The 26,797-nt window shown below is 39.8% G+C and overlaps 1 protein-coding gene across 1 annotated transcript in view; it reads left to right on the top strand.

The window, feature by feature from the left end:
• Positions 1-6,194: 6,194 nt before the first annotated feature.
• LOC110460375 (cyclin-dependent kinase 14-like) overlaps positions 6,195-26,797 on the top strand; it is a gene marked incomplete at both ends in the record, with an annotated part of 22,340 nt that continues 1,737 nt past the window's right edge. The window contains 11 exons of the mRNA XM_021513251.1: positions 6,195-6,235; positions 9,726-9,915; positions 12,531-12,694; positions 12,904-12,995; positions 15,936-16,015; positions 17,120-17,214; positions 17,436-17,498; positions 19,124-19,185; positions 23,390-23,451; positions 25,692-25,812; positions 26,486-26,579. Of these exons, the coding sequence (XP_021368926.1) occupies positions 6,195-6,235; positions 9,726-9,915; positions 12,531-12,694; positions 12,904-12,995; positions 15,936-16,015; positions 17,120-17,214; positions 17,436-17,498; positions 19,124-19,185; positions 23,390-23,451; positions 25,692-25,812; positions 26,486-26,579 (1,064 nt within the window). The remainder of the gene's footprint in view (positions 6,236-9,725; positions 9,916-12,530; positions 12,695-12,903; positions 12,996-15,935; positions 16,016-17,119; positions 17,215-17,435; positions 17,499-19,123; positions 19,186-23,389; positions 23,452-25,691; positions 25,813-26,485; positions 26,580-26,797) is intronic.

Here is a 26,797-nt window from a genome sequence, read left to right on the forward strand (position 1 = left end):
ATAGGCCTATTGTGTCTCGGCAGTCTGATACATCTGTAAATTAGGTTAATTGAAAGTTGATGATACAGGCCCTATAGGCCTATTGTGTCTCGGGAGTCTGATACATCTGTAAATTAGGTTAAATGAAAGTCGATGATACAGGCCCTATAGGTCTATTGTTACTCGACAGTCTGATACATCTGTAACTATGGTTAAATGAAAGTCGATGATACAAGCCCTGCATCATCTGTACATCTGTAACTATGGTTAAATGAAAGTTGATGATACAGGCCCTATAGGTCTATTGTTACTTGACAGTCTGATACATCTGTAAATTAGGTTAAATGAATGTCAATGATACAGGCCCTATAGGCCTATTGTGTCTCAGCAGTCTGATAATCTGTAAATTAGGTTAATTGAAAGTCGATGATACAGGCCCTATAGGTCTATTGTTACTCGACAGTCTGATACATCTGTAACTATGGTTAAATGAAAGTCAATGATACAGACCCTATAGGTCTATTGTTACTCGACAGTCTGATACATCTGTTACTATGGTGAAATGAAAGTTGATGATACAGGCTCTATAGGCCTATTGTGTCTCAGCAGTCTGATACATCTGTAACTATGGTTAAATGAAAGTTGATGATACAGGCCCTGCATCATCTGTCCATCTGTAACTATGGTTAAATGAAGGTTGAAGATACAGGCCCTACATCATCTGTTCATCTGTAACTATGGTTAAATGAAAGTTGATGATACAGGCCCTGCATCATCTGTACATCTGTAACTATGGTTAAATGAAAGTTGAAGATACAGGCCCTACATCATCTGTTCATCTGTAACTATGGTTAAATAAATGTCAATGATACAGGCCCTATAGGTCTATTGTTACTCGACAGTCTGATACATCTGTAACTATGGTTAAATGAAAGTTGATGATACAGGCCCTACATCATCTGTAAATCTGTAACTGACTCAGAAGGTTGATGATACAGTCCCTACATCATCTGTATATCTGGAACTGACTCAGAAGTTTGATGATACAGGCGCTACATCATCTGTATATCTGTAACTGACTCAGAATGTTGATGATACAGGCCCTACATCATCTGTGTATCTGTAACTGACTCAGAAGTTTGATGATACAGGCCCTACATCATCTGTAAATCTGTAACTGACTCAGAAGGTTGATGATACAGTCGCTACATCATCTGTACATCTGTAACTGACTCAGAAGGTTGATTATACAGGCCCTACATCATCTGTACATCTGTAACAATGGTTAAATGAAAGTTGATGATACAGGCCCTGCATCATCTGTACATCTGTAACAATGGTTAAATGAAGGTTGATGATACAGGCCCTACATCATATGTACATCTGTAACTGACTCAGAAGGTTGATGATACAGTCCCTACATCATCTGTATATCTGTAACTGACTCAGAATGTTGATGATACAGGCCCTACATCATCTGTAAATCTGTAACTGACTCAGAAGGTTGATGATGCAGGCCCTACATCATCTGTACATCTGTAACAATGGTTAAATGAAGGTTGAAGATACAGGCCCTGCATCATCTGTCCATCTGTAACTATGGTTAAATGAAGGTTGATGATACAGGCCCTACATCATATGTACATCTGTAACTGACTCAGAAGGTTGATGATACAGTCCCTACATCATCTGTATATCTGTAACTGACTCAGAAGGTTGATGATACAGGCGCTACATCATCTGTATATCTGTAACTGACTCAGAAGGTTGATGATACAGGCCCTACATCATCTGTGTATCTGTAACTGACTCAGAAGTTTGATGATACAGGCGCTACATCATCTGTATATCTGTAACTGACTCAGGAGGTTGATGATACAGGCCCTACATCATCTGTAAATCTGTAACTGACTCAGAAGGTTGATGATACAGTCGCTACATCATCTGTACATCTGTAACTGACTCAGAAAGTTGATGATACAGGCCCTACATCATCTGTAAATCTGTAACTGACTCAGAAGGTTGATGATACAGTCCCTACATCATCTGTATATCTGGAACTGACTCAGAAGTTTGATGATACAGGCCCTACATCATCTGTATATCTGAAACTGACTCAGAAGGTTGATGATACAGGCGCTACATCATCTGTATATCTGTAACTGACTCAGAAGGTTGATGATACAGTCCCTACATCATCTGTATATCTGGAACTGACTCAGAAGTTTGATGATACAGGCGCTACATCATCTGTATATCTGTAACTGACTCAGAAGGTTGATGATACAGTCCCTACATCATCTGTATATCTGGAACTGACTCAGAAGTTTGATGATACAGGCCCTACATCATCTGTATATCTGTAACTGACTCAGAAGTTTGATGATACAGGCGCTACATCATCTGTATATCTGTAACTGACTCAGAAGGTTGATGATACAGGCCCTACATCATCTGTACATCTGTAACTGACTCAGAAGGTTGATGATACAGGCCCTACATCATCTGTACATCTGTAACTGACTCAGAAGGTTGATGATACAGGCCCTACATCATCTGTACATCTGTAACTGACTCAGAAGGTTGATGATACAGGCCCTACATCATCTGTACATCTGTAACTGACTCAGAAGGTTGATGATACAGGCCCTACATCATCTGTACATCTGTAACTGACTCAGAAGGTTGATGATACAGGCCCTACATCATCTGTACATCTGTAACTGACTCAGAAGGTTGATGATACAGGCCCTACATCATCTGTACATCTGTAACTGACTCAGAAGGTTGATGATACAGGCCCTACATCATCTGTACATCTGTAACTGACTCAGAAGGTTGATGATACAGGCCCTACATCATCTGTACATCTGTAACTGACTCAGAAGGTTGATGATACAGGCCCTACATCATCTGTACATCTGTAACTGACTCAGAAGGTTGATGATACAGGCCCTACATCATCTGTACATCTGTAACTGACTCAGAAGGTTGATGATACAGGCCCTACATCATCTGTACATCTGTAACTGACTCAGAAGGTTGATGATACAGGCCCTACATCATCTGTACATCTGTAACTGACTCAGAAGGTTGATGATACAGGCCCTACATCATCTGTACATCTGTAACTGACTCAGAAGGTTGATGATACAGGCCCTACATCATCTGTACATCTGTAACTGACTCAGAAGGTTGATGATACAGGCCCTACATCATCTGTACATCTGTAACTGACTCAGAAGGTTGATGATACAGGCCCTACATCATCTGTACATCTGTAACTGACTCAGAAGGTTGATGATACAGGCCCTACATCATCTGTACATCTGTAACTGACTCAGAAGGTTGATGATACAGGCCCTACATCATCTGTACATCTGTAACTGACTCAGAAGGTTGTTGAACTATCAGTAGAACATACAGGCATGTAGACCTGTTGTTATATTTTGTGGGTTTCAAAAATCTTCTCATTTCCTGGCAGTCTGGAGGACAAGCTAAGTGGTAATGCATGTGTGTCGGAGCTAAAGGCCTACTGTAATAGCACAGCTGTTTTATAACTCAAATTTCCTGCTTCGAGTTAAAGAGAAAAACTTTAACTCCGGCTTCAAGTTGAATCTCCAGTACTTTAATTCTATACAAACAGTATAACTGTTTTAAACCAAACTTCGTATAATGACTGAAACCTTCATGAAACTGACCTTTCACTTAAGCCCCAGGAATCGAAATTTACTGAAATGAGCTAAAATGTTTTTTAAAAAAAGAGATATTTTCATACTTTTAAGATTGTTAGTCACATGCAGACATAATCCTAAATGGTTCATATGGTGGCACTATATTTTTCATCTGTGTGTGTGATTTGTCAGACTGTGTGTGTGTGTGTGTGTGTGTGATCTGTGTGTGTGTGATCTGTGTGTGTGTGATCTGTGTGTGTGATCTGTCAGCCTGTGTGTGTGTGCTCTGTCAGCCTGTGTGTGTGATCTGTCAGACTGTGTGTGTGTGTGTGTGTGTGTGATCTGTCAGACTGTGTGTGTGTGTGTGTGATCTGTGTGTGTGTGGTCTGTCAGACTGTGTGTGTGTGATCTGTCAGACTGTGTGTGTGTGTGTGTGTGATCTGTGTGTGTGATCTGTCAGACTGTGTGTGTGTGATCTGTCAGACTGTGTGTGTGTGTGTGATCTGTGTGTGTGATCTGTCAGCCTGTGTGTGTGTGATCTGTCAGTCTGTGTGTGTGATCTGTCAGCCTGTGTTTGTGATCTGTCAGCCTGTGTGTGTGATCTGTCAGACTGTGTGTGTGATCTGTCAGTCTGTGTGTGTGATCTGTCAGTCTGTGTGTGTGTGATCTGTCAGACTGTGTGTGTGATCTGTCAGCCTGTGTTTGTGATCTGTCAGCCTGTGTGTGTGATCTGTCAACCTGTGTGTGTGATCTGTCAGCCTGTGTGTGTGATCTGTCAACCTGTGTTTGTGATCTGTCAACCTGTGTGTGTGATCTGTCAATCTGTGTGTGTGATCTGTCAGCATGTGTGTATGATCTGTCAGCCTCTCTGTGTGTTATCTGTCATCTTTTTGGTACTAAGCCATACCCTTTATCTGAACCATACTGTACACATATCTTTGTAAATTTAACCTGTGTTATCTGTAACTTGTAATAAACACATCTTTAATGAACCATACTGTTCACATATCTTGGTAAATTTAACCTGTGTTATCTATAACTTGTAATTAACACATCTTCAGCTGAACCATACTGTACACATATCTTTGTAAATGTTATCTAGAACTTGTAATAAAAAGATCTATAATTTGTCGATACTTTACATTAATCACATATCTTTGTTAATTGAACTTGTGTAGTCTGAAATCACACATACATATTTAACCTAAATATTAGTTCTTGCAGTGTTCAGTGTAGACCAGTAACTGAGTTGATAAACAATAAGGCTGTTTCCTGGGTGTAAGTTCTAAGAGTTTCTGGTTCCTCTGATGACTGTTGGTTAGTGAACAGTTATTACCTTCTCGAAGTTTAGTGATAAGTGCAACTGCTGTTTCTTGCAATGTTCACAGTTTTTTTCTGACTGATAATTACATTCTCATGCCTGCGGTGAAATGGAAGGGGGAAATGTCTGAGGTGTTTCTACCACAAATCTTGGTCTTTCTGTTTTCTCTATTCTGTAAATGTCAGATTAACTTCTGTACTGGGGGTGAGTAAAAACATCTATGTGTGGAACTACCCAACTGACAAGGTAAGTCGCTGAAGTTACCTTCTAACAATAGTCCTTTAAACTGTAATTCTGGTCTAGGTTTAGCTTAGGATCATAACGCATGTCTGTCCTACTCCTATGGTTAGCTGAGGAATGACTGTGTAATTAGAAATATTTAGGTAAAATGAATGTTGTTAGTTTTGCTCCCCTGACTCTAGTGAATGCCCTGTAAATCTTGCCTCCAGTCTTCGTCTCCTAGGAAGCTGCTTATCATCATCAACACCTACGTTTAACAGTCATTGACCCCAAAAAATGACCACTGTTAAACTATTACTGCAGTAGAAGTACACAGCTTTACTATGCCTAGTAGTTTTTGCATTTCACTTCTGATGAGGGATGGAGATGGACAGGGTGGGATTAATAGAATCACTCACCCCCTTGTGATTATAGGCTAATGCAAGGATGATGTGACATTGATGTTTTGTTGACATGACGTCGTTGTATTGTTGAAGTGACGTCATACCATTGTTATGAATAGGGGAATCCCCCCGTCTCAACCCTAAAGTGACACAAGGATATCTCACACCTGTCCAGGGTAAGACTCAAGGATATCTCACACAGGTAAAAGTGTGGATACACCTTTTCAGAGTAAGTGCAAAGGTACCCCTGTCCTGGTTAAGAGACAAGGATATCTCACACCTGTCCAGTGTAAGACTCAAGGATATCTCACACAGGTTAAAGAGTGTATACACCTGTCCAGAGTAAGTGCAAAGGTACCCCTGTCCTGGTTAAGAGACAAGGATATCTCACACAGGTGAAAGTGTGTAAACACCTGTCCAGAGTAAGTGCAAAGGTATCCCTGTCCTGGTTAAGAGACAAGGATATCTCACACTGGTAAACGTGTGTAAACACATATAAGCTCCACTGATCATTCATCGCTCACACACTACACATTCCTATGTTGATATTTACCTGTATTAATGAACATCTGAACAAGTTATTTTTTACTCTTTCAGCAATCACCAAAGAGGACACTATACACGAGAGTGACCAGGAGGTAAGTGTCAGTGGGTGTGGCCGACCATATCTCAGGGGATAGGGGGATGGGTGTGGCCAACCATATCTCAGGGGATAAAGTGATGGGTGTGGCGAACCATATCTCAGGGGATAAAGTGATGGGTGTGGCCAACAATATCTCATGGGATAAAATGATTGGTGTAGCCAAACATATCTCAGGGGATAAGGTGATGGGTGTGGCGAACCATATCTCAGGGGATAAAGAGATGGGTGTGGCGAACCATATCTCAGGGGATAAAGAGATGGGTGTGGCGAACCATATCTCAGGGGATAAAATGATGGATGTGGCCAGCCATATCTCAGGAGATAAGGTGATGGGTGTGGGCAACCATATCTCAGGGGATAAGGTAATGGGTGTGGCCAACCATATCTCAGGGATAAGGTGATGGGTGTGGGCAATCAATACACGAGAGTGACCAGGAGGTAAGTGTCAGTGGGTGTGGCCGATCATATCTCAGGGGATAGGGGGATGGGTGTGGCCAACCATATCTCAGGGATAAGGTGATGGGTGTGGGCAATCAATACACGAGAGTGACCAGGAGGTAAGTGTCAGTGGGTGTGGCCGATCATATCTCAGGGGATAGGGGGATGGGTGTGGCCAACCATATCTCAGGGATAAGGTGATGGGTGTGGGCAATCAATACACGAGAGTGACCAGGAGGTAAGTGTCAGTGGGTGTGGCCGATCATATCTCAGGGGATAGGGGGATGGGTGTGACCAACCATATCTCAGGGGATAAAATGATGGAGATGGCCAACCATATCTAAGGGAATAAGGTGATGGGTGTGGGCAACCATATCTCAGGGGATAAGGTGATGGTTGTGGCGTATCATATCTCAGGGGATAAAATGATGGATGTGGCCAGCCATATCTCAGGAGATAAGGTGATGGGTGTGGGCAACCATATCTCAGGGGATAAGGTGATGGTTGTGGCGTATCATATCTCAGGGGATAAAATGATGGAGATGGCCAACCATATCTAAGGGAATAAGGTGATGGGTGTGGGCAACCATATCTCAGGGGATAAGGTAATGGGTGTGGCCAACCATATCTCAGGGATAAGGTGATGGGTGTGGGCAATCAATACACGAGAGTGACCAGGAGGTAAGTGTCAGTGGGTGTGGCCGATCATATCTCAGGGGATAGGGGGATGGGTGTGGCCAACCATATCTCAGGGGATAAAGGGATGGGTGTGGCGAACCATATCTCAGGGGATAAAATGATGGGTGTGGCCAATAATATCTCAGGGGATAAAATGATGGGGATGGCCAATCATATCTCAGGGGATAAAGTGATGGGTGTGGCCAACCATATATCATGGGATAAAATGATTGGTGTAGCCAAACATATCTCAGGGGATAAGGTGATGGTTGTGGCGTATCATATCTCAGGGGATAAAATGATGGAGATGGCCAACCATATCTAAGGGAATAAGGTGATGGGTGTGGGCAACCATATCTCAGGGGATAAGGTGATGGGTGTGGCGTATCATATCTCAGGGGATAAAATGATGGGGATGGCCAACCATATCTAAGGGGATAAAATGATGCGTGTGGCCAACCATATCTAAGGGGATAAAGTGATGGGTGTGGCGAACCATATCTCAGGGGATAAAGTGATGGGTGTGGCCAACCATATCTCAGGGGATAAAATGATGGGTGTGGCCAATCATATCTCAGGGGATAAAGTGATGGGTGTGGCCAATCATATCTCAGGGGATAAAGTGATGGGTGTGGCCAATCATATCTCAGGGGATAAAATGATGGGTGTGGCCAATCATATCTCAGGGGATAAAGTGATGGGTGTGGCCAATCATATCTCAGGGGATAAAGTGATGGGTGTGGCCAATCATATCTCAGGGGATAAAATGATGGGTGTGGCCAATCATATCTCAGGGGATAAAGTGATGGGTGTGGCCAATCATATCTCAGGGGATAAAGTGATGGGTGTGGCCAATCATATCTCAGGGGATAAAGTGATGGGTGTGGCCAATCATATCTCAGGGGATAAAGTGATGGGTGTGGCCAATCATATCTCAGGGGATAAAATGATGGGTGTGGCCAATCATATCTCAGAAGATAAAGTGATGGGTGTGGCCAATCATAACTCGGGGGATAAAATGATGGGTGAGGCCCATCATATCTCAGAGGATGAAAAGAAAGGTGTGGCCAATCATATTTCAGGGAATAAATTGATGGGTGTGGCCAACCATATCTCAGGGATAAGGTGATGGGTGTGGGCAATCATATCTCAGGGGATAAAATGATGGGGATGGCCAATCATATCTCAGGGGATAAAATGATGGATGTGGCCAACCATATCTCAGGAGATAAGGTGATGGGTGTGGGCAACCATATCTCAGGGGATAAGGTGATGGGTGTGGCCAATCATATCTCAGAGGATAAAGTGATGGGTGTGGCCAATCATAGCTCAGGGGATAAAATGATGGGTGTGGCAAACCATATCTCAGGGGATAAAATGATGGAGATGGCCAACCATATCTAAGGGAATAAGGTGATGGGTGTGGGCAATCATATCTCAGGGGATAAAATGATGGATGTGGCCAACCATATCTCAGGAGATAAGGTGATGGGTGTGGGCAACCATATCTCAGGGGATAAGGTGATGGGTGTGGCCAATCATATCTCAGAAGATAAAGTGATGGGTGTGGCCAATCATAGCTCAGGGGATAAAATGATGGGTGTGGCATACCATATCTCAGGGGATAAAATGATGGGGATGGCCAACCATATCTAAGGGGATAAAATGATGGGTATGGCCAACCATATCTCATGGGATAAAGTGATGGGGGTGGCCAACCATATCTCATGGGATAAAATGATTTGTGTAGCCAACCATATCTCAGGGGATAAGGTGATGGGTGTGGCGTATCATATTTAAGGGGATAAAGTAATGGGTGTGGCCAACCATATCTAAGGGGATAAGGTGATGGGTGTAGCCAACCATATCTCAGGGGATAAGGTGATGGGTGTGGCGTATCATACTCAGGGGATAAAGTAATGGGTGTGGCCAACCCTATCTCAGGTGATAAGGTGATGGGTGTGGCTAATGTAATAGCTTTATGGGTTAGATAGGTCCTGTCAGCTATATAGACATAATTATATAATAATTGATTAATCAGATGTTTGTTGAATATGTAATACATAATAGTGGAATATGTAAATTAATTTGGGATGCTATAATTATTATGTCAATTATTTAGGTAAGGTTGGATATTTAACTAATTAGGTATGGTTATGTTATGCTTATTACATTACTTAATTGGTGCTGTTAGAAATTATACCCATCTTTGATGTGATGCTGAAATCTTTTGCTTTGGTTGAATATGTGTTATTGTTCATTTTACGTATATTCATATCCAAACAAATATGGTTTTGAATTGCCATTGAAATAATTCTTCCTGAAAAATAATTTATTTCTTGACAAAACCGATCATGTTCTGTTTGCAGTCGGAACACGAGGGTCTGGTAAATGGTGTGTCCCCAGACGGTGTGCGAGGCTACCCCGGGGCCAACCTCACGCTCCAGCGCTGTTCCTACAAGGACGACTATGATGGTCCTAATGGGATCAACCCTGCCAATAGACACACGGGTGGTTATCACACCCTCGGCCGGCCTACTGTCGTCCACCGTCTAACAAGTAAAAACCAAGCTTCTTTGTTTAAAATAAAATTCATGCTCTGTTCAATGTGTCAACTGAAAAGTGATGGCAACATATACAATTAGTGGTAGTCTGCAACATCCCAACACTAATTATTACCATACAGTAACTCTTAAAAGAAAGCTTTGATTTTTGATGAAATTATCCTTAAAGTACATAATAACTATTACAGCATCAATTATCTGTTGTGTTTGATTTTGAACTTAATCTAAAATCAATGTGACCATGAGGAACCATCTTGGATTTTTGCACCTGAAGTGTCCACACAAAGGTTTTTAGCTCACCTGAACCGAATGGCCAAGTGAGCTTATGGCATGGTGCGGCATCCGTCGTCTGTCCGGCATCCGTCCGGCGTCAACGTTTTGCATAACCCAACTTCTTTTGAATAACTAAGAGGCCCAGGCTGATGATATTTCGCCAGAAGCATGCTGGGATGAAGGGCTACCAAGTTTGTTCAAATGAATGACGTTTGCCTATTTTCAAGGTCACACGGGTCAAATATGTAAAAATCTTTCAAGAACTTCTTCTGAATAATCAAAAGCTCCCGGGTGATGATATTTGGCCAGTAGCATGCGGGGATGAAGGGCAACTAAGTTTGTTCAAACGAATGACCTTCGCCCATAATGATGGTCACAGGGGTCAATTGTCTTGATAACCTTTAACGACTTCTTCTGTATAACCAAAATGTCCAGGGTGATGATATTTGGCCAGAAGGATGTTAGTATGAAGGGGCTAGGAAGTTTGTTCAAACAAATGACCTTCACTCATATTCAAGGTCAAATGAGTCAATTGTTTAAAAAAAACTTTAAACAACTTCTGTATAACCAAAAGGTCCAGGGTGATGATATCTGGCCAGAAGGATGTTGGCATGAAGGGCTACCAAGTTTGTTTAAATGAATGACCTTTGCCCATATTCAAGGTCACAGGGGTCAAATATATTGAAATCTTTAAACGACTTCTTCTGAATAACTAAAGCGTACAGAGTGATTGCTTGTTGATGTGAAAGACTTTGACATACTTTCATGGTCACATCTGGTTCAAGTCATCTTTTCAATAAACAAAAGGTATAAGGTGATGATATTTGACAAGTTGCATTCTGGGAGGAAGGGCTATGAAATTTGTTCAACTTAATGTCCATGTTTGACTTTCAAGGTCACACGGGTCAAATGTGTTTTAATCATTTAACAGGTTCTTCTGAATGACTTGAAGTCAAGACACTGATATTTTGCCAGTATTTTACTCCACTTTTAAGGTTACAATTTTGAGATTAATACCAGGTGAGCGATACAGGCCCATTGGGCCTCTTGTTATTTGATAGCTATTGTAAAAATGCTTTGATTTTCAGGAACCATTCTCCAATTACTTGTAGTGTAAATAAACCCACTCATTTTCAGTTTATGGATTTGAAATTCAGTATAGCCACCAGTAGTGATAATAGATTTTGACACTTTCAGTTGTGTCTGTGAAACAATTTCTAAAGCCTCAATTGCATGAAAATTCCTACAAATACTTTAAGTATCATTCAACTACTCAGGTTAGGTTTTTAACCATATATGAAATTAATTACGGCACCTGTGTGGCAATCTTGGATTTTGGTACCTGAAGTGGTTTGTGTGGAATAACTCTTAAAGGATTGCTTTGAGCTTATCTCACCTCAGACCCGGGTTATCCCACGTCATACCCAGTGCTTGATTTCTCTATTTCGTCTTATCTGTCTCACTCATATTCAAGGTCACAGGGTTCAAATATGTTAAAATCTTTAAACGACTTCTTCTAAATATCCAAAATACCAAGGGTGATGATATTTGGCCAGTAGCCTGCTTGGATGAAGGGCTACCAAGTTTGTTCAAATGAAATACCTTCACTTATATTCAAGGTCACAGGGGTCAATTGTCTTTAAAAACTTTTGAGCGACTTCTTCTTAATAACCAAAAGCTCCAGGGTAATGATATCTGACCAGTAGCATGCTTGGATGAAGGGCTACCAAGGTTGTTCAAATGAATGACCTTGACCCATATTCAAGGTCACATGGGTCAAATATGTTAAAATCTTTAAACAACTTCTTCTGAATATCCAAAAGGCCCAGGGTGATGGTATTTCGCCAGTAGCATGCTGAGATGAAGGGGTACCAAGTTTGTTAAACTGAACAACCTTGACTTATATTCAAGATCACAGTGGTCAAATTTGTTTAAATCTTTAAACAACTTTTTCTGAATAACCATGAGGCCGAGAATGTTGATATTTAGATGAAGGGCTATCAAGTCATTTGAATGACCTTGACAATTTTTGAAGGTCACATTTGGTGAGATATGTAAATGACCTAATCTCATTAAACAAAAGGTCTAGGGTGATGATATTTGGCAAGTTGCATGACCTTGTTCGAAAATCAGGGTCTCAGGGGTCAAATGATTTAAAATCTATAAACAGGTTGTTTTGAATGACTTATAGTCATAAATACTGATATTTTGCCTGAAGCTTTATTTTAGATCACTTTTTAGGTTACAAGTGTGAGATTAATACCAAGTGAGCGATGCAGGCCCATCGGGCCTCTTGTTCATTTTTATTTTCAAACTCTGTTATTTTGTTTTTGACAGGTAAGAACCATGCACCGGTGAAGAGGCATCACTCGGCTGGGGACATGCTGGACGGAACATTTGATCTGGACTCGCCACCTGACAATGAAAAACACGAACGACCCAAGTCTGAGGGTCATACGTATCTACGTCAGTTCTCTCCAAAACGAACTTCTAGTTATGGTGTACGTGTCACACGAAACACTTGTTACTCTTACAATTTCTATTTTAATGGCATTTATTACAAATTAAAGATATTTTATCATGACAAGGTATGTCGATTTGAAATTGAAATGATTCTCATCAACTCAGTTCTACTGTCTGGAAATTAATCATTATGTTGTTAGAGAATAGTATTGATGCAATCTTGATTAACAAACCTTTGTAATTGCAGGGGAATTCACCGTTTGGAAAAGCTGATTCTTACCAAAAGTTGGAACAGCTTGGAGAAGGGAGCTATGCAACTGTGTATAAAGGATTTAGCAGGTAAGCTACAGACGTGTGGTAGGTAGGTTTGTTTTATGTGTGTGTTACTATATTACCCAGTGAAATATTGATTGAAAAAGATCCACATAAGTGAGTGTAAATTTAGCCGTTAAAAGTAAAATAATAATTTAATGTACTAAATGTTTGCTGTCATTAAGAGTTCGACAGCCTCACGATGGAGTGCCGAAAAAGCTGATATTGAAAAGCAGTGAATATTTACCGGTAATACACAGTATACAAGTATGTTAGAGACAGGTGTGTTTTACCGCTAATACATAGTATACAAGTATGTTAGAGACAGGTGTGTTTTACCAGTAATACATAGTATACAAGTATGTTAGAGACAGGTGTGTTTTACCTGTAATACACAGTATACAAGTATGTTAGAGACAGGTGTGTTTTACCAGTAATACACAGTATACAAGTATGTTAGAGACAGTTGTGTTTTAGCGGTAATACACAGTATACAAGTATGTTAGAGACAGGGGTGTTTTACCAGTAATACACAGTATACAAGTATGTTAGAGACAGGTGTGTTTTACCGGTGATACACAGTATACAAGTATGTTAGAGACAGGTGTGTTTTACCGCTAATACATAGTATACAAGTATGTTAGAGACAGGCGTGTTTTACAGGTAATACACAGTATACAAGTATGTTAGAGACAGGGGTGTTTTACCAGTAATACACAGTATACAAGTATGTTAGAGACAGGTGTGTTTTACCGGTGATACACAGTATACAAGTATGTTAGAGACAGGTGTGTTTTACCTGTAATACACAGTATACAAGTATGTTATAGACAGGTGTGTTTTACCGGTAATACACAGTATACAAGAATGTTAGAGACAGGTGTGTTTTACCGGTAATACACAGTAAACAAGTATGTTAGAGACAGGTGTGTTTCACCGGTGATACACAGTATACAAGTATGTTAGAGACAGGTGTGTTTTACCTGTAATACACAGTATACAAGTATGTTAGAGACAGGTGTGTTTTACCTGTAATACACAGTATACAAGTATGTTAGAGACAGGTGTGTTTTACCTGTAATACACAGTATACAAGTATGTTAGAGACAGGGGTGTTTTACCAGTAATACACAGTATACAAGTATGTTAGAGACAGGTGTGTTTTACCTGTAATACACAGTAAACAAGTATGTTAGAGACAGGTGTGTTTCACCGGTGATACACAGTATACAAGTATGTTAGAGACAGGTGTGTTTTACCAGTAATACACAGTATACAAGTATGTTAGAGACAGGTGTGTTTTACCGCTAATACATAGTATACAAGTATGTTAGAGACAGGTGTGTTTCACCGGTGATACACAGTATACAAGTATGTTAGAGACAGGTGTGTTTTACCAGTAATACATAGTATACAAGTATGTTAGAGACAGGCGTGTTTTACCGGTAATACACAGTATACAAGTATGTTAGATACAGGTTTGTTTTACCGGTAATACACAGTATACAAGTATGATAAAGAGAGGTGTGTTTTACCGGTAATACACAGTATACAAGAATGTTAGAGACAGGTGTGTTTCACCGGTAATACACAGTAAACAAGTAAAGTTTACTTTATAAACGTCTGGAATACTCTGATGGAGTGACTGATACCGCACTATGCTGGATACAGTCTTACCTGAGTGAACGACGACAGTGTGTTGCCATCAGATCTTCCACCTCACATGACAAAGTACTAGATTTCGGGGTTCCTCAAGGGTCGGTGTTAGGACCACGAAAATATTGTATGTACTCCAAACCGATTGGAGAGATTTGTCGTCGCCATAGCCTTCGCTATCATCGCTATGCCGATGACACACGTCAAATTTACATGGTCGTTAAACCACAGGACAGTTGGAATACCGTCTCAGAAAGTCTAGAAGCTTGTCTGACAGATATCAGTATCTGGATGAACGCCAACATACTTAAGCTTAATCAGGAAAAGACGGAACTAATCGTCTTTTCCCCAGAGTGTCAGCAAACAATGGCTCTCCAGCTCAAGGTCGGTGCCAGAACTATTGAGACGGTTCCAGCTGTTAAAAACCTAGGGGTATACTTTGATAGCTCACTGAACATGGAGAAACAAGTGAATGCTGTTGCCAAATCTTGTTACTGCCAGATCAGGAACATCGGCTGTATTCGGCAGTTTTTAACTGCAGATGCATGCAAGATTTTGGTGCATTCACTTGTTACCTCTCGGTTGGATTATGGTAACGCCCTGCTCTGTGGTATATCTGACAAACTAACTAGTCGTCTGCAGAGGGTCCAGAACACTGCAGCACGGCTAGTTACTCGTACTCGAAAGAGAGAGCACATCACACCTGTGCTTTATTCGTTACAATGGTTACCTGTACGATACAGGTCGCAGTACAAAATTCTGGTGTACACATACAAGGCACTGAATGGAACAGCTCCTCAGTACCTACAGGAGCTTGTTACCCTGTATCAGCCGTCACGATCACTGTGGTCGGAGTCAGAATCTTTGTTGTGTGTCACAAAATCTTGTACTGTGACCTACGGAAACAGATGCTTTGGGAGGGTTTCGGCTACATTTTGGAATTGCTTACCATCTGCTATAAGAAAGTCAAATACCCTGGCCAAGTTCAAGAGGGACATCAAAACTCACCTCTTCACGTCTGCATTTTAGAATCTTTGCAAAGACGTCATGTAAATACCACCTTTTATTTGTTCAATTATGTGCATATTGCTTGCTTAAATGTATAAAAGTGATTTTAAGCCTTTGTTTTTTGTTTTCACAATTATAACCATTACTATTATCCATATGTTGTAAAGGGCTTTAGAGTAATTTTAAAAATTATATAGGGCGCTATATAAATGTTGTATATTATTATTATTATCATATTAGATACAGGTGTGTTTTAAATGGGTGCATGCTTCATTTTAATCAATTGAAATGTTTACATTTCAGTTTAACGAATCAGATTGTTGCTCTAAAGGAAATCCGATTACAAGCGGAGGAGGGAGCTCCCTTTACTGCCATCAGGGAAGGTGAGAATATGTTTACTGTATGTATTAGTTTTTGTCTGATCACCAAGGTAACCAGGTTCTCCTGGATTACTGTGATCAGGGAAGGTGAGAATGTGTTTACTGTGTGTATTAGTTTTTGTCTGATCACCAAGGTAACCAGGTTTTCCTGGATTACTGTGATCAGGGAAGGTGAGAATGTGTTTACTGTGTGTATTAGTTTTTGTCTGATCACTGATGTAACCAGGTTCTCCTGGATTACTGTGATCAGGGAAGGTGAGAATGTGTTTACTGTATGTATTAGTTTTTGTCTGATCACCAAGGTAACCAGGTTCTCCTGGATTACTGTGATCAGGGAAGGTGAGAATGTGTTTACTGTGTGTATTAGTTTTTGTCTGATCACCAAGGTAACCAGGTTTTCCTGGATTACTGTGATCAGGGAAGGTGAGAATGTGTTTACTGTGTGTATTAGTTTTTGTCTGATCACTGATGTAACCAGGTTCTCCTGGATTACTGTGATCAGGGAAGGTGAGAATGTGTTTACTGTGTGTATTAGTTTTTGTCTGATCACCAAGGTAACCAGGTTCTCCTGGATTACTGTGATCAGGGAAGGTGAGAATGTGTTTACTGTGTGTATTAGTTTTTGTCTGATCACCAAGGTAACCAGGTTCTCCTGGATTACTGTGATCAGGGAAGGTGAGAATGTGTTTACTGTGTGTATTAGTTTTTGTCTGATCACCAAGGTAACCAGGTTCTCCTGGATTACTGTGATCAGGGAAGGTGAGAATGTGTTTACTGTGTGTATTAGTTTTTGTCTGATCACCAAGGTAACCAGGTTCTCCTGGATTACTGTGATCAGGGAAGGTGAGAATGTGTTTACTGTGTGTATTAGTTTTTGTCTGATCACCAAGGTAACCAGGTTCTCCTGGATTACTGTGATCAGGGAAGGTGAGAATGTGTTTACTGTATGTATTAGTTTTTGTCTGATCACTGATGTAACCAGGTTCTCCTGGATTACTGTGATCAGGGAAGGTGAGAATGTGTTTACTGTATGTATTAGTTTTTGTCTGATCACTGATGTAACCAGGTTCTCCTGGATAACTGTTCTCTGCTTCGTTTATGTTTCAGCCTCACTTCTGAAGGGTCTAAAACATGCTAACATCGTCACGCTTCATGACATCATACACACCAAGGAAACCTTAACTTTCGTGTTTGAATATGTTGTAAGTATAACTTACTGTGAGTTTGTTTATAGTTTTGTGTTTGAATATGTTTTAAGTATAATTTACTGCAAGTTTGTTTCCAGTTTTCTGGTGAACATTTTCTCGTTATTTTCTGGTCATATTTTTTTGACAAGAATATAATACTATTTATTTGAAAGCTGTGTTGGAGAATTTCAGATTTTTATACTTTGTTGATATAATGGTGTTATATTATATTTCAGCATACAGACCTCAGTCAGTACCTAGAGAAACACCCGGGCGGTCTCAATGCTTTTAATGTGAAGGTAAGATGTGTAAACACTCTGTACCGTGTCGACTTAAAACTTCACTTCTGACAATCTGAGATACACGCTTTAACGCTGACAATATGAGAGACATGCTTCAACTCTGACAATATGAGAGACATACTTCAACTCTGACAATATGAGAGACATGCTTCAACTCTGACAATCTAGGATAATCGCTTCAACTCAGACAATATGAGAGACACGCTTCAACTCTGACAATATGAGAGACATGCTTCAACTCTGACAATATGAGAGACATACCTCAACTCTGACAATATGAGAGACATGCTTCAACTCTGACAATATGAGAGACAGACTTCAACTCTGACAATATGAGAGACATGCTTCAACTCTGACAATCTAGGATAATCGCTTCAACTCTGACAATATGAGAGACACGCTTCAACTCTGACAATATGAGAGACATGCTTCAACTCTGACAATCTGAGATACTCGCTTCAACTCTGACAATCTTGGATACTCGCTTCAACTCTGACAATCTAGGATAATCCTTTCAACTCTGACAATCTGAGATACACACTTCAACTCTGACAATATGAGAGACACGCTTCAACTCTGAAAATATGAGAGACATGCTTCAACTCTGACAATCTGAGATACTTGCTTCAACTCTTACAATCTAGGATACTTGCTTCAACTCTGACAATATGAGAGACACGCTTCAACTCTGACAATATGAGAGACATGCTTTAACTCTGACAATCTGAGATACTCGCTTCAACTCTGACAATCTAGGATACTCGCTTCAACTCTGACAATCTAGGATAATCCTTTCAACTCTGACAATCTGAGATACTCACTTCAACTCTGACAATCTGAGATAAACACTTCAACTCTGACAATATGAGAGAGATGCTTCAACTCTGACAATATGAGAGACATGCTTCAACTCTGACAATCTGAGATACTCGCTTCAACTCTGACAATCTAAGATACTCGCTTCAACTCTGACAATATGAGAGACAAGCTTCAACTCTGACAATATGAGAGACATGCTTCAACTCTTGACAATCTGAGATACTCGCTTCAACTCTGACAATCTAGGATACTCGCTTCAACTCTGACAATCTAGGATACTCGCTTCAACTCTGACAATCTAGGATAATCCTTTCAACTCTGACAATCTGAGATACTCACTTCAACTCTGACAATCTGAGATACACACTTCAACTCTGACAATATGAGAGAGATGCTTCAACTCTGACAATATGAGAGACATGCTTCCACTCTGACAATCTGAGATACTCGCTTCAACTCTGACAATCTAAGATACTCGCTTCAACTCTGACAATATGAGAGACACGCTTCAACTCTTGACAATCTGAGATACTCGCTTTAACTCTGACAATCTAGGGTACTCGCTTCAACTCTGACAATCTAGGATAATTCTTTCAACTCTGACAATCTGAGATACTTGCTTCCTCAATGTTGATTTTCATAGATAGGACCCATTTTACATGAACAAATCTTTTGTTTTTTTCTGACTCCAAAGTGTGTAGATAATTCCCCAGACTAACAGTAATGTATTTACATCAGATATACATGTGTTTTGCCAGAGCTAATTAGGTCACTGTGACTTATATTTGAGTCTATTTCTACAGCTGCTGTTGTTCCAGCTACTCCGGGGCCTGGCATACTGTCATCAACGCAGAATCCTTCACCGGTCAGTTTGCTTGTCACTTGTTTGACTCTTGTTTCATTAAAACAATTTGTTTGGTTGTTGTCTGAAAGATGCGTTTGGACTGACTATCATTTCAAAATTTTCAACTTCTCCCCTGAGCTTTTATGACGAAAAGGAGATTAAGCATACCCCATATTAGCAAACAAAGTTTGCGCAGAAAAAGAGATCTCCTCTTTCTAACGTGTACATTAAATATGTAGTTAAAGGTTTTAATTTCATTATGTCGCCTTTTCCACATTGCTGCAGCAGAGTTTTCCATATTCGTGACATCATGTCATTGTTGAGCCTTTGTGATGTCACGTTACGTGAAATGGTGTGTAAGATAGACATTTCCTACACCCCTTTCTTACCCTGGACAGCTCTATCTTACACACAGGGAAATGAGAGAAATTAAAATGATGCCTTTCTAGTTATCTCCTCTTTCATTATGAAATAAATTATCTCCCTTTATGATAGACCGGTGCTCTTCTCTATCTTAGATGATGGTACAACTACCTATATGATACAAAATGGCGTACTCTTTTCGTAATGGTGGAAAATATTTCCCCTTACTTTGAACAGAAGTTATCTACCCTGTGAAGATTTTCCATGATCCATCTAAGCCATCACTAATTATCATTAAAAGTGTAGCAGAGCTGGACTGGGTCAATCATAGGCTCAATTGGTGGAGCGTCTGTCTAGAGATCCGAGGGTCCTGTGTCCCAGTCTTGCCATGTGTTTCTCTTTCCTTTTCTGTTACAAAATGTAACGTTGCTTCTTGTAGAACCTTCTTAATGCAAATGCTTTAGTCTGGGGAAATGATTTAAAATCAGATGTAACCATTACAGAAAAAAGTTGAAGAATAGGATTTAATTTCATGTCTCGATCCGCTTGGAATGTATGTAGGTAACCGTGACCTTAACCTCAAGGTCAAAGGCCAAGTAAATGCAATCCAGCAAAATTTTGTGCTGGCCTTAACTTTTGTACCATTAAAGATATCTTAATATAATTTATTTCTGGCTATTCCCCCATGCAAGTCTTTTTGAGGTTATACTGTGTTACCTGAAAAGCAGACAACACAAAAAGTGATGACGTTGTCTACCTCAATGTTTGGCGCAGTATTTTTAATTCTAACTTCTGACTGGTTGTAGTTGCTTGATGATAAAATTACTGTGCAATGTTATGTTTTGTTCGAAAACGTTTTTTTTTTATCAGAAATAAATAATAATAATAATACTAACAATTTGAGGTCCTTATATACCGCTTTATCACAGCCTAGCTCGTAGGTCGTCTCAAAGCGGTTCACAAATTATTATCCATGGTTATAGGGCCTTTGAAACCAGCCAATATCTTTCTCAACTCCCTGGAGAGCATACAGCTGGTGCTGCCATTTCGGCTCTCACAGATAGCATTCAACAATTCTAGCACTGCCCAACCACGTACTCATTTACAGCTGAATAGACTGGAACAAGCGGAGTAAAGTATCTTGTTCAAAGATACAACACAGTGCCGAGACGTGACTTGAACCTGCAACCCTTCGGTCACGAGCCCGGCTTCCTACCTCTAGACTACCGTGCCTCCCTTCGGTCATGAGCCCTGCTTCCTACCTCTAGACTACCGTGCCTCCCTTTGGTCACGAGCCTGGCTTCCTACCTCTAGACTACCGTGCCTCATAAATATTCATTAAGAACTTTAAGTGTTGTCTATTAATTAATGAATTAAATTATAAGATACAGCTATGTTATTTTGGGGGTTATATGGTTTATTATAAGGGACAGCTATTCATGAGCCCTGCTTCCTACCTCTAGACTACCGTGCCTCCCTCCGGTCACGAGCCCGGCGTCCTACCTCGAGACTACCGTGCCTCCCTTCGGTCATGAGCCCGGCTTCCTACCTCTAGACTCCCGTGCCTCCCTTTGGTCACGAGCCTGGCTTCCTACTTCTAGACTACCGTGCCTCATAAATATTCATTAAGAACTTTAAGTGTTGTCTATTAATTAATGAATTAAACTATAAGATACAGCTATGTTATTTTGGGGGTTTTATGGTTTATTATAAGGGACAGCTGTGTTATTTTGGGGGTTATATGGTTTTTTATAAGGGACAGCTATGCTATTTTGGGGGTTATATGGTTTATTATAAGGGACAGCTGTGTTATTTTGGGTATACGGGACAGCTATGTTATTTTGGGGGTTATATGGTTTATTATAAGGGACAGCTTTGTTATTTTGGGGGTTATATGTTTATTATATGTGACAGCTATGTTATTTTGGAGGTTATATGGTTTATTATAAGAGACAGCTGTGTTATTTTGGGGGTTATATGTTTATTATATGTGACAGCTATGTTATTTTGGAGGTTATATGGTTTATTATAAGGCACAGCTATGTTATTCTGGGGGTTATATGGTTTATTATAAGGTACAGCTGTGTTATTTTGGGTATACCGGACAGCTATGTTATTTTGGGGGTTATATGTTTATTATATGGGACAGCTATGTTATTTTGGAGGTTATATGGTTTATTATAAGAGACAGCTGTGTTATTTTGGGGGTGATATGGTTTTTTATAAGGGACAGCTATGCTATTTTGGGGGCTATCTGGTTTATTATAAGGGACAGTTATGTTATTTTGGGGGTTATATGTTTATTATAAGGGACAGCTGTGTTATGTTGGGGGTTATATGGTTTAGTATATGGGACAGCTATGTTATTTTGGGGGTTATATGGTTTATTATAAAGGACAGCTATGTTATTTGGGGGGTTATATGGTTTATTATAAGGGACAGCTGTGTTATTTTGGGGGTTATATGGTTTATTATAAGGGACAGCTATGTTATTTTGGGGGTTATATGGTTTATTATAAGGGACAGCTATGTTATTTTGGGGGTTATATGGTTTATTATAAGGGACAGCTATGTTATTTTGGGGGTTATATGGTTTATTATAAGGGACAGCTATGTTATTTTGGGGGTTATATGGTTTATTATAAGGGACAGCTATGTTATTTTGGGGGTTATATGGTTTATTATAAGGGACAGCTATGTTATTTTGGGGGTTATATGGTTTATTATAAGGGACAGCTATGTTATTTTGGGGGTTATATGGTTTATTATAAGGGACAGCTATGTTATTTTGGGGGTTATATGGTTTATTATAAGGGACAGCTATGTTATTTTGGGGGTTATATGGTTTATTATAAGGGACAGCTATGTTATTTTGGGGGTTATATGGTTTATTATAAGGGACAGCTATGTTATTTTGGGGGTTATATGGTTTATTATAAGGGACAGCTATGTTATTTTGGGGGTTATATGGTTTATTATAAGGGACAGCTATGTTATTTTGGGGGTTATATGGTTTATTATAAGGGACAGCTATGTTATTTTGGGGGTTATATGGTTTATTATAAGGGACAGCTATGTTATTTTGGGGGTTATATGGTTTATTATAAGGGACAGCTATGTTATTTTGGGGGTTATATGGTTTATTATAAGGGACAGCTATGTTATTTTGGGGGTTATATGGTTTATTATAAGGGACAGCTATGTTGTTTTGGGGGTTATATGGTTTATTATAAGGGACAGCTCTGTTGTTTTGGGGGTTAAAGGGTTTATTGTAAGGGACAGCTATGTTATTTTTGGGGTTATATGGTTTATTGTAAGGGACAGCTATGTTATTTTTGGGGTTATATGGTTTATTATAAGGGACAGCTATGTTGTTTTGGGGGTTATATGGTTTATTATAAGGGAAAGCTATGTTATTTTGGGGGTTATATGGTTTATTATATGGGACAGCTATGTTATTTTGGGGGTTATATGGTTTAGTATAAGGGACAGCTATGTTATTTTGGGGGTTATATGGTTTATTATAAGGGACAGCTATGTTATTTTGGGGGTTATATGGTTTATTCCTTTAAAGACTTGACCTATACCTGCATTACCCACACTGTACTGTATTTAGGTCACTGTGGCCTTCATGTGCAGGTTCTGGTCTAAGACACATATTCATGTGACTGACAAGGGGAGACATGGTTAAGCTCACAAAACAAATTATGGTTAGGTGTTATTTTATTTCAATCATTTTTTTAATATTTTTTTAAATTTAAGCTAATTGGCTAGATTTGTCATATTTCAGACGAAAAATGTTCCCTTCGTTTCTCATTACCTTACAGAGAATTTAACATTGAATTTAAATTTTATATTTCAGAGACTTAAAACCACAAAACTTGCTTATTCACGAAACTGGTGAATTAAAGCTGGCTGATTTTGGTAAGTGTTACGATAGTCTGATAGCGTGAAGTGTTTATATATCCTTTAAATCAAAAGATCATGACATCTTCTTTATAAAAGTCGTAGGTATCTTTAGTATATCCATCTTACTTGTTGTGATATCTGTCTGTCTGTCTGTGTGTCTGTCTGTCTGTCCCTAGGAAGTAGGTTACTTTATACTGTTGTATATAAATGCAGTTGCATTCATTACATGTATGATAACTGTAAAGATATTGTTCGAGCTACAGTCGAACCTCGTTATCTCGAAGTCGAAGGGGTCGTAGGAAAACTTTGAGTTATCTGAGTGTTCGAGTTAAGCGGGCTCATATATTTGGTATGAAATGTACTGTTTGGACATAACACTAGCAGTCGTTGATGCGTACTAATAGCCAATGTTTATAATCAATTGATGGATGATATACGTAATCAATAGGACACATACATGTATGTTATTTTATAATAAACACGCTTACAAAAATAGTACTTTCGTTTAACCAGGGGTCCCTGGTTTAACGCGGTGAAAACGGTTGGACCATATTGCGAATTTGTTATGAAATATGGACGAGCCTAGTGATTAAATGTGGATTTGGCTAGTCTTGGCAAAGTCTTTCTAGGTCTTCATTTATATTTGCAAGTCCGTCAAGTTTTACCTCTGAAGTGTTTCTTTTAAACTAGAACTTTACGATGCAGAAATGAAAGTGCGCAAGTCTGAAACAAATCACTGTAATGGAGCGTACGCATAGTTGATTCTTTAAATGAAAACACACACAAACAGATTATATCGTACATGTAACATATTGATTCATAAAAGCCAAATGTGACACCTGACACCTCCTCAACTTGATATAATCAACAGCAATTATCGTATTGTTCTTAAAATCTCTCGATACACTTTCAAAGCCATACTGGCTCCTGTAAAAACACGAACCCATGAAGCTGTCCTATGTTGTGATTTTAACTGTGGAACTCTTTTATGCATGACCACGCTTTGTGACCAATTTTTCTGGTTTGGACTCTCGTCAGTTTGGGTGTATAAATCATTAAACGAAATCGCAGTAAGTACAGAATACTGTGATGAAGTTTGTTTTTCCAATGAACGACGTGGTTTTGACAGTCCGCACACTTTACAGTCTTAAGCTTTATCGTAAATTATTTTTACCGATTTCATGTGTTCATAAACACGGAATGGCGAAATGCGGTAGCTTTGCGATTTATTTGTATCATTTAATAAATAATTGACGAAATAAAATTCGAACACTGTTTCAGTAGACGATGTTTTGATGTTGGATTTACACTATTGAAACCAATATCTTACTTCGAGGTATCCGAGTTTTTCGAGTTTTCAGGGTTTGAATTATCAGAGTTTTATTTACTAAGATAAAGAAGACATTTGGCCGGGACCGGAGAGATACTTCAAGATAAACGGGGTCTTCGAGTTATGAGAGTTCGAGATAACGAGGTTCGACTGTATGAACAGTTGAAATTTGTTCGTCAAAATTCTTGGTAAATGAATAGAAATCTAAAATGATGAGAGAGTAAGATATGTGACAAAGAAACCATTGAAATCAGGATTGGTGTGGGGCCTGAGATGTAGGTTTGATGTTGGGCCTGAGAGGTAGGTTTGATGTTGGGCCTGAGAGGTAGGTTTGATGTTGGGCCTGAGAGGTAGGTTTTGGTTTGGGACCTGAGATGTAGGTTTGAATGTTGGGCCTGAGAGGTAGGTTTGATGTTGGGCCTGAGATGTAGGTTTGAATGTTGGGCCTGAGAGGTAGGTTTGATGTTGGGCCTGAGATGTAGGTTTGATGTTGAGCCTGAGTGGTAGGTTTTGGTTTGGGGCCTGAGAGGTAGGTTTGATGTTGGGCCTGAGATGTAGGTTTGATGTTGAGCCTGAGATGTAGGTTTGATGTTGGGCCTGAAAGATAGGTTTGATGTTGGGCCTGAGAGATAGGTTTGATGTTGGGCCTGAGAGATAGGTTTTGGTTTGGGGCCTGAGAGGTAGGTTTGATGTTGGGCCTGAGAGGTAGGTTTGATGTTGGGCCTGAGAGATAGGTTTAATGTTGAGCCTGAGAGGTAGGTTTTGGTTTGGGCCCTGAGAGGTAGGTTTGATGTTGGACCTGAGAGGTAGGTTTTGGTTTGGGGCCTGAGATGTAGGTTTTGATGTTGAGCCTGAGAGATAGGTTTGTTCCCGTAATAAGATCTCTTTACAGGACAGTTTGACTGTTTTATTGTTTTAACTGCAGGCTTGGCACGGGCTAAGTCCATCCCGAGTCATACGTACTCCCACGAAGTGGTGACCTTGTGGTATCGGCCTCCTGACGTCCTCCTCGGCTCTACCAACTACTCCACCTCACTGGATATGTGGTAAGTAAATGTGAAATCTACATGATCGGGGTTCTCCCACTTTTAGGTAAGCTAACATTGTCCCTTGTAAAATGTTACTTGTATCACAAACATCCCACAGCTCACTATTTCAGTAGGAGCCAATCTTTCAACCTGATGCAAATTGAAGATTTTTCTTTTTTTTTTGCATTTTGTGCAATCAGTTTGTTGCATTGAGCTGCGTTAAATATGTTGAAAGCCTGTTTTTAAAGAAAGAAATTGCTGCAGTCTATTTAGTAGTGGCGGTGTATGTTGATGTCAACACCAACACTGTAACGATGGAAGGGAGATAATCCTTGCTATTCAAAAGTGTAAATGTCTGGTTTAATGTCTCGCCGCCACGGAGTGGGAGCAAGACTTAGGTGTTTCTTTTCCAGCGATGGCAGCGATGGCGTCAACATTAAGTTTTTGCGTTTAAGTTAGTTTCATTGAAAGTATAAGTGCTACAACAACCAAACTTGGACCATAGATGCATCTTGGGTAGTACATCTCAACCCATGCATCAAATACTGGGTGCGGCCTAACTTTCATAGTCCATTGACTTGTCAGCATCTCCATCAACATTAAGTTTTTGCGATTAAGTTTGTTTCTCTGATATGTGCATTGACTATTATTCTCATTACATTTGATACGGATGTTGATTTGGTCCTGACAGGGGTGTGGGCTGTATATTCACCGAGATGATATCTGGAATGGCGACCTTCCCAGGCATGAAAGATTCTGTGGATCAGCTGGACAAAATCTTCAGGGTAACTACCACAGACTAACATACATACACACAGTAATCATAGGTAACTACCACAGATTTACATACATACACACAGTTATCACAGGTAACTACCACAGACTAACATACATACACACAGTAATCACAGGTAACTACTACAGACTAACATACATACACACAGTAATCACAGGTAACTACCACAGACTAACATACATACACACAGTAATCACAGGTAACTAC

The sequence above is a fragment of the Mizuhopecten yessoensis genome, unplaced genomic scaffold, assembly GCF_002113885.1.
Source record: "Mizuhopecten yessoensis strain PY_sf001 unplaced genomic scaffold, ASM211388v2 scaffold1371, whole genome shotgun sequence".
In the NCBI taxonomy this organism is placed as follows: domain Eukaryota; kingdom Metazoa; phylum Mollusca; class Bivalvia; order Pectinida; family Pectinidae; genus Mizuhopecten; species Mizuhopecten yessoensis.